The 12,141-nt window shown below is 48.1% G+C and overlaps 1 protein-coding gene across 1 annotated transcript in view; it reads right to left on the reverse strand.

The window, feature by feature from the left end:
* flcn (folliculin) overlaps positions 1-12,141 on the reverse strand; it is a 33,792-nt gene that overhangs the window by 5,895 nt on the left and 15,756 nt on the right. The window contains exons 9-10 of the mRNA XM_063034978.1: positions 11,907-12,030; positions 3,521-3,649 (exon numbers count right to left, since the gene is read on the reverse strand). Coding sequence (XP_062891048.1) covers positions 3,521-3,649; positions 11,907-12,030 — 253 coding nt within the window. The remainder of the gene's footprint in view (positions 1-3,520; positions 3,650-11,906; positions 12,031-12,141) is intronic.

The raw sequence follows: 12,141 nt of genomic DNA on the forward strand, positions 1-12,141 counted from the left end.
AGAACAGAATGGGTGAAGAGAAATCGCTGTTCCTGAACCTGGTGATGTGGGACTTCAGGCTCCTCTACCTCCTGCCCGATGGTAGCAGCAAGAAGATGGCTTGGCATTGATGATGGAGATCTTTGATGATGGATGTTGCCTTTCTAGGATGTGGAAGCAAGGGGAGACCAGAGGGGGATGGGGCAGCAGCGGGGCAAGACAGGTATGATGGCAATGACAAAGCACTTCTGTAGAAAGATTTGCCAAGAATAATCATAGTCTTGAGACCATGATTGCCCACGTCATATGACACAACACCTGACAATGATGACGACAACAACAACCATCATGAACCTCCTTTGTACCTTCTCCAAACCAGTGCATCCATTCTTCAATATGGGACCCAAAACTCCTCACAATACTCCAAGTTCGGTCTGACCAATGCCTTATAAAGCCTCAGCATTATGTCATTGCTTTTATATTCTAGTCCTCGCAAAACGAATGCTAATACTGTATTTGCCTTCGTCATACGAACATAACGAACAAATGAACCCCTCTATTTTGTACATCTCTATCAAATCTTCCCTCATTTTCCTACACTCCAGGGAATAAAATCCTAACCTATTCAACCTTTCCTGATAACTCCGGTCCTGGCAATATCCTTGTAAATTTTCCCTGGACCCTTTCAGTCTTGTTGTACTCCCTCAATATACCATGTAATCAATTGATCTGTATAAATGGTATGCATTCTGTTATTGCTTATTCCTCATTGCACTGATGTGGTGAAACGATCTGTACAGGTGGTATACAGGACAAACTTCGCCATTGCACCTCAGTACATGTGGTAATACCAAACCAACTACAATTGTTACAACTCAATGCCGCCCAGAAACACTTCTGGTACAGAAACCCATCCGATACCAGAGATCAAAGTTCAAAGCACTCAGGGGTGCTGCTCAGGAGAGATGATGGCACCTAACAGCGACTCCTTGCTTGCATCTTCAGAAACAGCTCTATTTCTGTCTTTAATATCTCAATTTTTCCTCCTTCCAGGGTTCTTCTCCTGCAGTTACTCGCTGACTTTGGTTCTTTGCGGGAATGGGACCCACTCTCGGGGTCTCATGACTGGCCGCTATTCGATATACCCAAGGACGCGGCCTAGAAGACTAGCGCGCCTTCAGAGTTTCGGGACTTTGTGGCTCTGGAGGGGGACAGACCCGTGGTCGGTGCTGCCGGAGGAATCCGGTGTGTCGTGGGAGATGGAAGATTGAAAGCAGCAAGCTGGCTCCTGGCTGTGTGCCCAGAGACCTGAGTTCTTTGGGCACAGAACTCAGAAAAAGCAACACAACAGACTCTTAACATTGTAAATCAGTGAGTTGTTATGTCTCCCTTCTTGCTATAAAACAGGGACACCTCTTTTTCCCTTATTGGGGAGAGACACAGCCTGTGATACGTCAAATTACCAGGTGAACAAGTAGCCTTTGGGGGGGGCTGGGTCTTTATTGATGCTTTGCTGAACGCTTAGGGGGTGCCGTGCTTTTTTTTTTGCTGGTGAGGGAGGTGGGTTCATTGCTTTGCTGCTGCTTATACATGGGAGGGGGAAGCTGGGGGGGCTTTGGGGTTCTGACATTTAACTTTCTTCATTCTTTGGGGCACTCCTCTGTTTTCATGTATGGTTGCGAAGAAAAAGAATTTTAGGATCTATATTGTACATATTTCTCTGACATTAAATGAACATTTGAAATAAATTTATTATCAACGTACATAAATGTCACCATATACTACCCTGAGATTAATTTCCTGGTGGGCATTCACAGTAAATACGAAGAAACACGATAGAATCAACGAAGAACTGCACACATACACAGATGGACAAACAACCAATGCACACAAAAACAACAAACTGTGCAAATACAAAAAAAAAAGCAATAAATATTGATGACGGGGCTGCAGAGGCCTTAACAGTCGTAAACCTTAGGATAAAAACAGGCCCTTCAGCCCACAATTTCTACACTGTTCAATAGGTATTGCTACTAATCCATCCACCAATTCTTGGTCCAACTACTTCTCTGGCTTGCCCATTCAAGCGTTTGTCCAGAAACAGCTTCTGTGCTGTGGGCATCTCTGCACCCAGTACTAAAACCCTCCATTTTTCTTACATCTGTGTGCCTAAGAGTTTTTAAATAACCCTAATACACCAGCATGGGTGGTGGGATGGAGATACATCTCTACCAGAGGTGGTGCAAGGCACTCCTTCCCTCTGCTAGCCCATGGGTCACCTTGCTTAGCCCACCGATTAGGGTCATGTGAAGCCAGGGGAGTAATGGTGTATGGTCATATAAGCAGCTGGTGCATATCACAAGTCCTGGTTTGGCGACCACTGATGCCAGGCAGACAATCTCTGAAGGGTTTTGATAATGGCTGAGGTCATCCATCTCGTAAAGGCGCTGCCCAGAAGGCGGCAATGACAAACCACTTCTATGGGAAAATTTGTCAAGAACAATCATGGTCATGGAAAGAACATGATCACCCACCTCGTACGACACGGCACATAATGAACGAAGGAATGTATCAGCTTCTGCCTTAGCACTCCACTTATCACTCTCCGTGTAAAACAAAAATCTGACCTCCGACATTCCCCCCTCCCAATACTTTCTTCTGCTCACCTTAAACCAGCTGTTACCAAACTGGGGTTCAGGACCCCGTGTTTAATGGTATAGGTCCATGGCATAAAAAAATTTGGGAACCCGTGCTTTAAACAATGTACTCTGACGTTGGCCACTAACACCCTGAGAACATGTCTCTTGCAATCCACTCTATGCCTCTTATCATCCTATACACCTCTATCAAGTCACCTCCACCACCTTCACTACAAAGAGAAAAGCCCAGCTTGCTCAACTTATCCTCATAAGGCACGCTCTCTAATCCAGGCAGCATGCTGGTAAATCTCCTCTGCCCCTCTCTAAAGTCCCCACATCCTTCCTGTAATGAGGCGACCAGAAGTGAACACAATATTCCAAGTCTGGTCCAACCAGAGTTTTAGAGTTGCAAACTACCTCACAGCTCTTGAACCCAATTAATGAACACACTACACACCTTCTTAACAACCCTATCAACTTGGGCTCAATGAACATGGACCCCAAGTATGGTTTGATCTAAATTTTATGGAGCTGAAATGTTACCTCATGGCTACTGAGCTCAGTCCCCTAATTGATGAAGGCTACACTCCTCTCCTAACTCTAACCCCAATAGTTCCTCCACATTCCCAAATGCCCTTTTCCCAAATCCCTGACACTCTCCCTGTTGGGAAACAGGTCTAGGATGCACCCTCTGTCCTAATTCTACTGCCCATCCTTCTCCATCCTGAGAAACATTCCTTACATATACACTCCTTCCCTATCCCTCTCCCCGCCCCTCATTCCAGCTCCACCTGCCCCCTCCCTCGTCCTGCCCCTTGGCCCAGCCACCTCCTCCTCCTCCCTCCCTCCATCCCTTAGGAAACTCGGGTTGGGGGGAGGGGAGAGACTGGAGGAAAATTTACCTCGATCGGTCACCATGGCACTGCTGCTGACGGTGAAGTCATAGTTGCCAAGGGGGTCCTGGTCGCCGTGGCCGGTCACCGTGGGCGATGGGGAGTGGAGGGGCCGGACATCCACCACCACACAGAACTCTGCAAAACCAGGAGGAAGAGGGGTCAGCTTGGCCTGTCACAATGCCCCTTCCCACCTCTCTGTTTCGACTAATGGTGGGGGAGTGAACAAGATGAGGTGTCGCAGGTGTGAGGAACGCTTGATCCAACTATTTTCCAGCTCCCTGGGGCGGAAGGTCAGTGTCGATTTTCTAGCACCTCCCTGGGGTGAAAGGTCAATGTCCCAACAACCTTCCACCACCCAGGGGTGAAAAGACAATGTTATTACCCTCGCTGGGGTGAAATGTCAATGTCACCACCCAGAACTGATAGGCCAGTTTCCAAAAAGTCTCCCAGAGTCCAGAAATGGTACTGTAGGTCAATGTCTCCACCCTATCCCACCACCCAGGCATGACAGGTCAACGTCCCAACCCTCTCACAACTCCCTGGGGTAAAAGATCAACATCTTTACCCTGCCCTTCCACCCAGGACTTAAAGGCCCATATCTCAAAGCTCTGACACCACCCACCAGCCAAAGGTCAGGATCCCAAACGTGACACTACCCAGGGGTGAAACTTCAATATCTCTACCTTAACCCATACCCTAGGGCAAAGGGTTAAGGCTTTAGTGACCTGACCCTGCTCAGGAGTGAAAGGTTAGTGCCTTGACCCTCTCCCGTCACCATAGTTTAAAGTGCACCATTTCAGCCCCTGCCCAATGCTCTCAGGTTAAGGCTCAAGATGCCAGGATCAGTAAGAAGTCAGGATCAGGACAAGCTGCGCATCTCTGGTCGGGCCACGCCTGGAGCATTGCATTCAGTTCTGGTCGCCTCCGTTACAGGAAGGATGTGGAGGCTTTGTGAGGGTGCAAAGGAGGCTCACCAGGGTGCTGCCTGGATGAGAGGGCATGAGCCGAAGGAAAAGGTTGGACAAACTTGGCTTGTTTTCACAGGAATGGCAGAGGCTGAGGCAAGACGTAATAGAGGTTTATAAGATTATGAGAGTCACATAGACAGAGCAGGCAGTGGGATCTTTATCCCCCAAAGTGAAAACGTCTAATACTGGACAGCAAAAAAATTCAAGGTGAGAGAGGTGAAAAGCTCAAAGGAGATGTGCAGGACAAGGTGATTTCAGACACAGAGGGCAAGTAGCTGGAATGTGCTGCCTGGGTGGTGGTGGAGGCATTCCAAGTCTCAGGTAGGAACGTGGAAGTGCAGAGAGGGATATGAACATGGAATAGCTTGCTTGGATTGGTATCATGATTGGCAAAGGGCCTGCTTCCACCCCCCCCCCCAACCATGTTGGACTCCTCTTCCGTTCTATATTTTTTCCCCAATTCACATTTATCGGACCAATTCCCCCCACCCCCAACCACACCCCCCCCTCCAGTATGGGGGCAGGGGAGGAGAGAAGTGAAATATCAGGTATCCACATTCCCCACAGCCCCAATTGCTCACCAGTCAAAAATCAACATTCAACCCTTGATCCCCACTTGCCTCCAAATACCCTCTATAAATAAGACCATAAGCCGTGGGAGTAGAATGAGGCCATTCATCCTATCGCGTCTACTCCACCATTAGATTGTGGCCGATTTATTTTCCCCTCTCCTGCCTTCTCCCCGAAACTCTTGATGCCCTGACTAACTAAGAAACTGTCAACTTCCACTTTAATATACCCCGGTGCCTTGGCCTCCACAGCCATCGGTGGCAATAAATTTCACAGATTCGCCACTCTGGTGAAGAAATTCTTCATCTCTGTTCTAAAGGGACATCCTTCCATTCTGAGGCAGTACCTTCTGGTCATAGTCCCTCCTACTATTAGAAGCATCTCTTGCACACTCTGTCTAGGCCTTTCAATAACTGATAGGTTTGAAAGAGATTTTTCCACCCCCCTCCCCCCCCCAGTTACTCTAAACTCCAGTGAGTGCAAACCCAGAGCCAACAGATGTTCCTCATACGTTAATGCTTCCATACCACAGTGGCGGGGTCGAGATATGTCTCTACCACCAGAGGTGTAAAGTGCTCCTTCCTTCCACAAGCCTGCAGGTCACCCTTGGGCAAGGTGTAGCATCTGCTTAGCACGTCGGCAACCCCCCCCCCCAACCCCTGGATCAGGGTCACCTGAAGCCATGGGAGCAGGTGGTGGATGGCCGTACGAGCAGCCTGTGCACATCACAAGTCCTGGTTATGCGACCACTGATGCCAGGCAGACAATCTCCGAAGAACGTTGACAACGGCTGGGGTCACCCATCTTGTAAAGACACTGCTGCCCAGAAGGTGGCAATGGTAAACCACTTCTGTAGAGAAATTTGCCAAGAACAATCACAGTCTTGAGACCACAATCACCTACATCATATGATAAGGCAGATCATGATGATGGTGGTGACCTGGAATCATTCTCATGAAGCTCCTCTGGACCTTCTCCGATACCAGCACACCCGTTCTTCAATACGGGGCCCAAAACTGCTCACAATCCCCCATATATGGTCTGACAATGCCTTTTAAAGCCTCAGCATTACAACTTTACTTTTCTATTCTCATCCTCTCGAAATGAACGCCCGCTTGCCTTCCTTATCATCGACTCAGCCTGCAAGTTAACCTTTAGGGAATCCTGCACGAGGACCCCCAAGTCTCTTTGCACCTTCACTTTCCGAATTCGCTCCCCGTTTTGGAAAATAGTCTCAGCTTCATATCCTTGCTTCTTCCATCCAGCTGGGGATAGCTGAATCTGACCACACACCAGTATCTCTTCCTCAACCCCGCAGCAAAAGCTGGATCAGAGGCCTCTCAGCCTCAGGAACGATGATACATCCCCTTGAGAAGCCGAAACAAGAAGGGAAATCCTGGGGAAAAGATAACCTGAACTCCTGAGCAGCATTTGAAGTCAGTACGATATCGGTCATTGATAATACGTTAAGTTATTTTATTTGGAGACACAGCACAGAAAAGACATCTCCAGCCCAACAAGCTGCACCACCCAGCAATCCCCAGATTTTACCCCACCCTAATCATGGGACAATTTACAATGAGCAATTAACCTGCTAACCAGCTCATCTTCAGAACGTGGGAGGAAACGAGAGCACCCGGAGGAAACCCACGCGGTCACGGGTAGAATGTACAAACTCCCTACGGACAGAGCCTGATTTGAGCTCCGAACTCCGACGTTGAGCTGGAATAGTATCACACTCCCCGCGGCACTGCCGAAGTGCCCTTGATTTGTTTGTAATAATGGACCTGATTCTGACGTCTCTGGGCCTGTACCAAGTGGAATTTAGAAGGATTGGGGTGGGGGGGGTGGGAAGAGGGGAGTGGGAGCAATGAAATCTCATTGTCAGGGAGAGACCCTTGTTGTCAGAGACTGACCTCCCCCACTGTCCTACGTCCTGGGCCTCAGGATCTTGATGCAATCAGGTATGCTAGCGGCTGCACTAAAATTCAGAGTTTGGGGAGATCTGGTACATCACCAAAGACCCTCGCAAATTTCCACAGATGCACGGTGGAGGGCATTCTGACTGGTTGCATCACCGTCTGGCATGGAGGCACCAGTGCACAGGGTTTCAAGAGACTGCGAAGGTTTGTAGGCTCCACCAGCTCCATTATGGACACAACCCTCCCCACCACCGAGGGCATCTTCAAGAGGTGGCGCCTCAATAAGACGGCATCTATCATTCAGTGCCCTCGTCACCCGGAACATGCCCTCTTCTCATTACTACAATCCCGGGAGGTGGTACAGGAGCCTGAAGACCCACACTCAACGATTTAGGAACAAGTGGTCCATGAAGCCATCAACGGTATCTCACTACTCCTCTTTTACACTATTTATCTTTACTCTGGCAAAGTAATTTTATGTCTTGCACAGTACTGCTAGCACAAAACAACTAATTTTGACCCCCCCCCCCCAGGGGTTCAAGTGTATGGTGTACAGAGATAACCGTACTATTGTCGTTGGCAGAATTTCAGATGGTGACGAGGTGGTGTATAGGAGCAAAGTAAAGCAGCTGGTTGACCGGAGTCGCAGCAACAAGCTTGCACTCAACGACAGTAAGACCAATGAATTCACTGTGGACTTCAGGAAGGGGAAAACAAGGGAACACACACCAGTTCTCATTGAGGGATCAGAAGTGGAAAGAGTGCACAATTTCAACTTCCTGGGTGTCGACATCTCTGAGGATCTAACCCTGGGCCGTACGTACCGATGCAGCGACAAAGAAGGCACGACAGCGGGTCTATTTCATGAGGAGTTTGAGGAGATTTGCGATGCACCAAAGGCTCTCACAATTGTACAGGTCTACCGTGGACAGGACTCTTACCGGCTGCATCACTGTCTGGTATGGGGTGTAGGGGAGGAAGGGGAGGGGAGGAAATTGAAATACGCTGCAGAAAGTTGTGAACTCAGCCAACTCCATCATGGGCACTGGCCTCCCCAGTATTGAGGACATCTTTAAGGAAAGATGTCTCAAAAAAAAAAGGCAGCATCAATCATTAAGGACCCCCACCACCCAGGACATGCCCTCTTCTCATTGCTACCGTCAGGAAGGAGGTACAGGAGCCTGAAAGCACACACTCAGTGACTCAGGAACAGCTTCGTCCCTTCCGCCATCCGATTTCTGAACAGACATTGAACCCATGAACACTACCTCACCACTCGATTTTTGCACTACGTTTTATGTATTATATATATTTACTGTAATGAACAGATTTTATTACATATTGCAACGTACAGCTGCTGAACAACAAATTTCACAACATATGCCAGTGATGTTAAACCTGATTCTAATTTGAAATTGTAAACAGTGTTTTACGTAGTTGGGGATATGATATAATGGTATACCGATGTGATAGAGTTAGAATCAGAATCAGACTCGTAATCACTGACATGTGTCATGAAAGGGCAGCATGGTACGATAGGGTCTTTTAAGAGACTTTTGGATAGGTACATGGAGCTTAGAAAAATAGAGGGCTATAAGTAAGCCTAGTAATTTCTAAGGTAGGGACATGTTCGGCACAACTTTGTGGGCCGAAGGGCCCGTAATGTGCTGTAGGTTTTCTATGTTTCTATGGTAGTGTAGTGGTTAGCACAAAGTTTTACATTACCAGGGATGCAGGTTCAATACCTGCCAGTGCCTGTAAGGAGCTGGTACAGTACGTCCCCACCCTCCGTGACTGCATGGGTTTTGTCCCAGCCTTCTGTTTCCCACCACAGTCCACAGACATACCCGTTGGTAAGCTAACTGGTCATTGTAAGTAGTCCCGTGAACAGGCTACAGGGACTGCCGGGCAGCACGGCTCAAAGGACTGGAAGAGCTTTGGATCTCAATAAGTAAACAAATTAAACAGTTGTTTGGTGGCAGCAGTGCAGTACAAGGCACGAAAAAGTACAAGTTACAATAAAATAAATAAACAGTACAAAAAGAGGAAAGATCGTGAGGTGGTGTTCATGGACCATTCAGAAATCTGATGTCAGAGGGGAAGTTGAGTGTGGGTCTTCTGACTCCAGTACTACCCCGCCGCCCCCTCCAATGGGTAATGAGAAGAGGATGTGTCCCAGACAGTGAGGGTCCTTAATGATGAATGCTGCTTTTTTGAGGCATCGCCTCTTGAATATGCCCTTGGTGGTGGAGAGGGTTGTGCCCGGGATGGAGCTGGCTTAGTCTGTCGTGCTCTGCAGCCAACTTCGATCCTGTGCACTGGAGCCTCCGTACCAGACGGCGATGTAACCAGTCAGAATGCTCTCCACGGGGCATCTGTAGGAATCATTTCTACAAACGTTTGCACATCCCAAATAAGACAACAAATTTCACGACTTATGCCAGCGATTCTGATGTCTCTGGGTCTGCTCGCGATGGAGTTCAGAAGGACGAAGGTGAGATCTCATTGAAACCGAATGGGTACTGTAAGAGGGCTGGACGTAGCAGACACAAGACCATAAAATATAGGAGCAGAATTAGGCCACTCAGCCCATCAAGTCTGCTCTACCATTCCATCATCGCTGATTTATTATCCCTCTCAGCACCATTCTCCTGCCTTCTCCCCAAAAACCTTGGAATCCCTGACTAATCAAGAACCTATCAGCCTCCACTTTAAACATGCCCAATGACTTAGCCTCCACAGCTGTCTGCAGACATTAATTCCATAGACTCACCACTCTCTGGCTAAAGAAATTCCTTCTCAGCTCGTATCTAAATGGATGTCCCATTAGGCTGTGCCTTCTGGTCCTGGACTCACCCACTGTAGGAAACATCCTCTCCATCTGGGCATTTCAATATTTGATAGGTTTCAATGAAATCCCCCTTCATTCTTCTAAATTCCAGTGGGGATAGGCGCTCAGCCATCCTCATATGTTAACCCTTTCATTCCCTGAATCATTTTGGTGAACCTCCTCTACACCCTTTCCAAAGCTAGCACATCTTTTCTTATATAAGGGGCCCCAAACTGCTCACAATCATCCATGTGCAGTCTACCCAATGCCTCAGCATCACATCTTGCTCTTATATTCTCGTCCTCTCGAAATGAATGCCAACATTAAATCTGCTTTCCTTATCATCATCTCAACTTCCAAGACCCTTACACCTCTGATTTTTGAATGATTTTTGTAATGGACTCCAACATCTTCCCAACATGCTTAGAAAATAGTCTACACATTTATTCCTTCCACCATTGGTTGGATAGTAAAACTGATAGTAACACTAAAACCGACACTAACACTAAAACCAACACTATTCTATCTGCAAACACGAGGAAATCTGCAAATGCTGGAATTTCAAGCCACACACATAAAAGTTGCTGGTGAACGGAGTAGGCCAGGCAGCATCTCGAGGAAGAGGTATAGTCGACGTTTCGGGCCGTGACCTGACGAAGGGTCTCCGCCCGAAACGTCGACTGTACCTCTTCCGCGAGATGCTGCCTGGCCTGCTGCGTTCACCAGCAACTTTTATTATGTGTGTTACTATTCTATCTGTTACTTATTTGCACATTCTCCCGATCTGTTCAAATCGTTCTGCAGACTCCCTGCATCCTCAAACTACCCGTCCCTCCACCTACCTTTGCATCTTCTGCAAACTTGGTCACAAGCTGTCACCAAAATCGTTGATGTATAACATGAAAAGAAGCAATCCCAAACCCTACCCCTGCACAACACTACTCGTCGCCAGCCAACCAGAATAGGCCCACTTTATTCCAACTGTCTCCTGCCAATCAGCCAATCTTCTGTCCATGCTGGTATCGTTCCTGCAATACCATGGGCTCTCACCTTGTTAAGCAGCCTCATGTGCGGCACCTTGTCAAAGGCATTCTGAAAATCCAAGTGCACAGCACCTACCGATTCCCCTTTGTCTATCCTGCTTGTTATTTCCTCAAAGAATTCTAACAGATTTTGCAGGCAAGATTTCCCCTTCATGAAACTATGCTGACTTTGACTTGCTTTCTCATGTGCCTGAAAATACCCTGAAACTTCATCCTTAGTAATGGACTCCAACATCTTCCCAACCACTGAAGTCAGGCTAACTGGCCTATAATTTCCTTTCTTCTGCCTCCCTTTCTTCTTAAAGAGTGGAATGACAATTACAATTGTCCAGTCCTCCAGAATTCCAGGATCTAGTGATTCTTGAAAGATCATTACTAATGCCTCCATAGTCTCTTTCAGAACCCTGGGGAGTGATCCACCTGGCCCAGGTGACTTATCTAACTTCAGACCTTTCAGCTTCCCAAGTACCTTCTCCTTAGTAGTAGCAACTACACTCACTTCTGCCCCCTGACACTCTCAGATTTCTAGCACACTGCTGGAGTCTTCCACAGTGCAGCCTGATGCAAATCACTTATTAATTTCGTTTGCAACTTCTTTGTCCCCCGTGGAGAGGACAAGTCCATGATTTGAGTGGGGGGGTGGTGGTGAGGTCTAGGAACCAGGGGTATACTGCCTCAGAATAAACGGATGTCCCTTTAAAAACTGAACACGGAACTCCACAGCACAATATTGGCCTAATTCTACTCCTGCGTCTTGCACCTCGGAACATCCCCAAGTTCAACTTCCACAGCATCACTTCCTCCTTTGGAGGGGAATAAACAATTGATGCTTCAGGGTGAGACCCTCCTTCAGGGGGGGAAAAAAATAATCAGCTGGGAATTAATGGCGTTATTCTGCTCCTGAATTTCACAGCGCTGCACCCTTCCCCAAACTCACACCGCACCGGGGTGGAGAGGTTGGTGGCCCCCACCCACCCCCTCTTCCCCTCCGCCATCACAGCAAATTACCAACCTCCATAAACACCCTCCCTCACGAGGACCCCTCCCCTCCCCACTCACCAGAGGAGGCGATGTGCAAAGGGATCTGCACCTCAGGTCTCAGTCCCAGGAAATTGCAGCGGTAGGCTTCCTCATAGCAGTTGCTGTAGGGAACCTTGCGGACACAACCCACCGGAAGCATGGTCTGCTCGGGAAACGGAGGAAAGTTGGGGGGGTTAGATTTTCTTCCCCAGAAAGGCGTGTCATGAGGCAGAGGGGTGGGAGAGCGGGAGTGCAGGAAGTTGGCAGGTCACAC

The sequence above is a fragment of the Mobula hypostoma genome, chromosome 28 (assembly GCF_963921235.1).
Source record: "Mobula hypostoma chromosome 28, sMobHyp1.1, whole genome shotgun sequence".
NCBI classification, from domain to species: Eukaryota; Metazoa; Chordata; class Chondrichthyes; order Myliobatiformes; family Myliobatidae; genus Mobula; species Mobula hypostoma.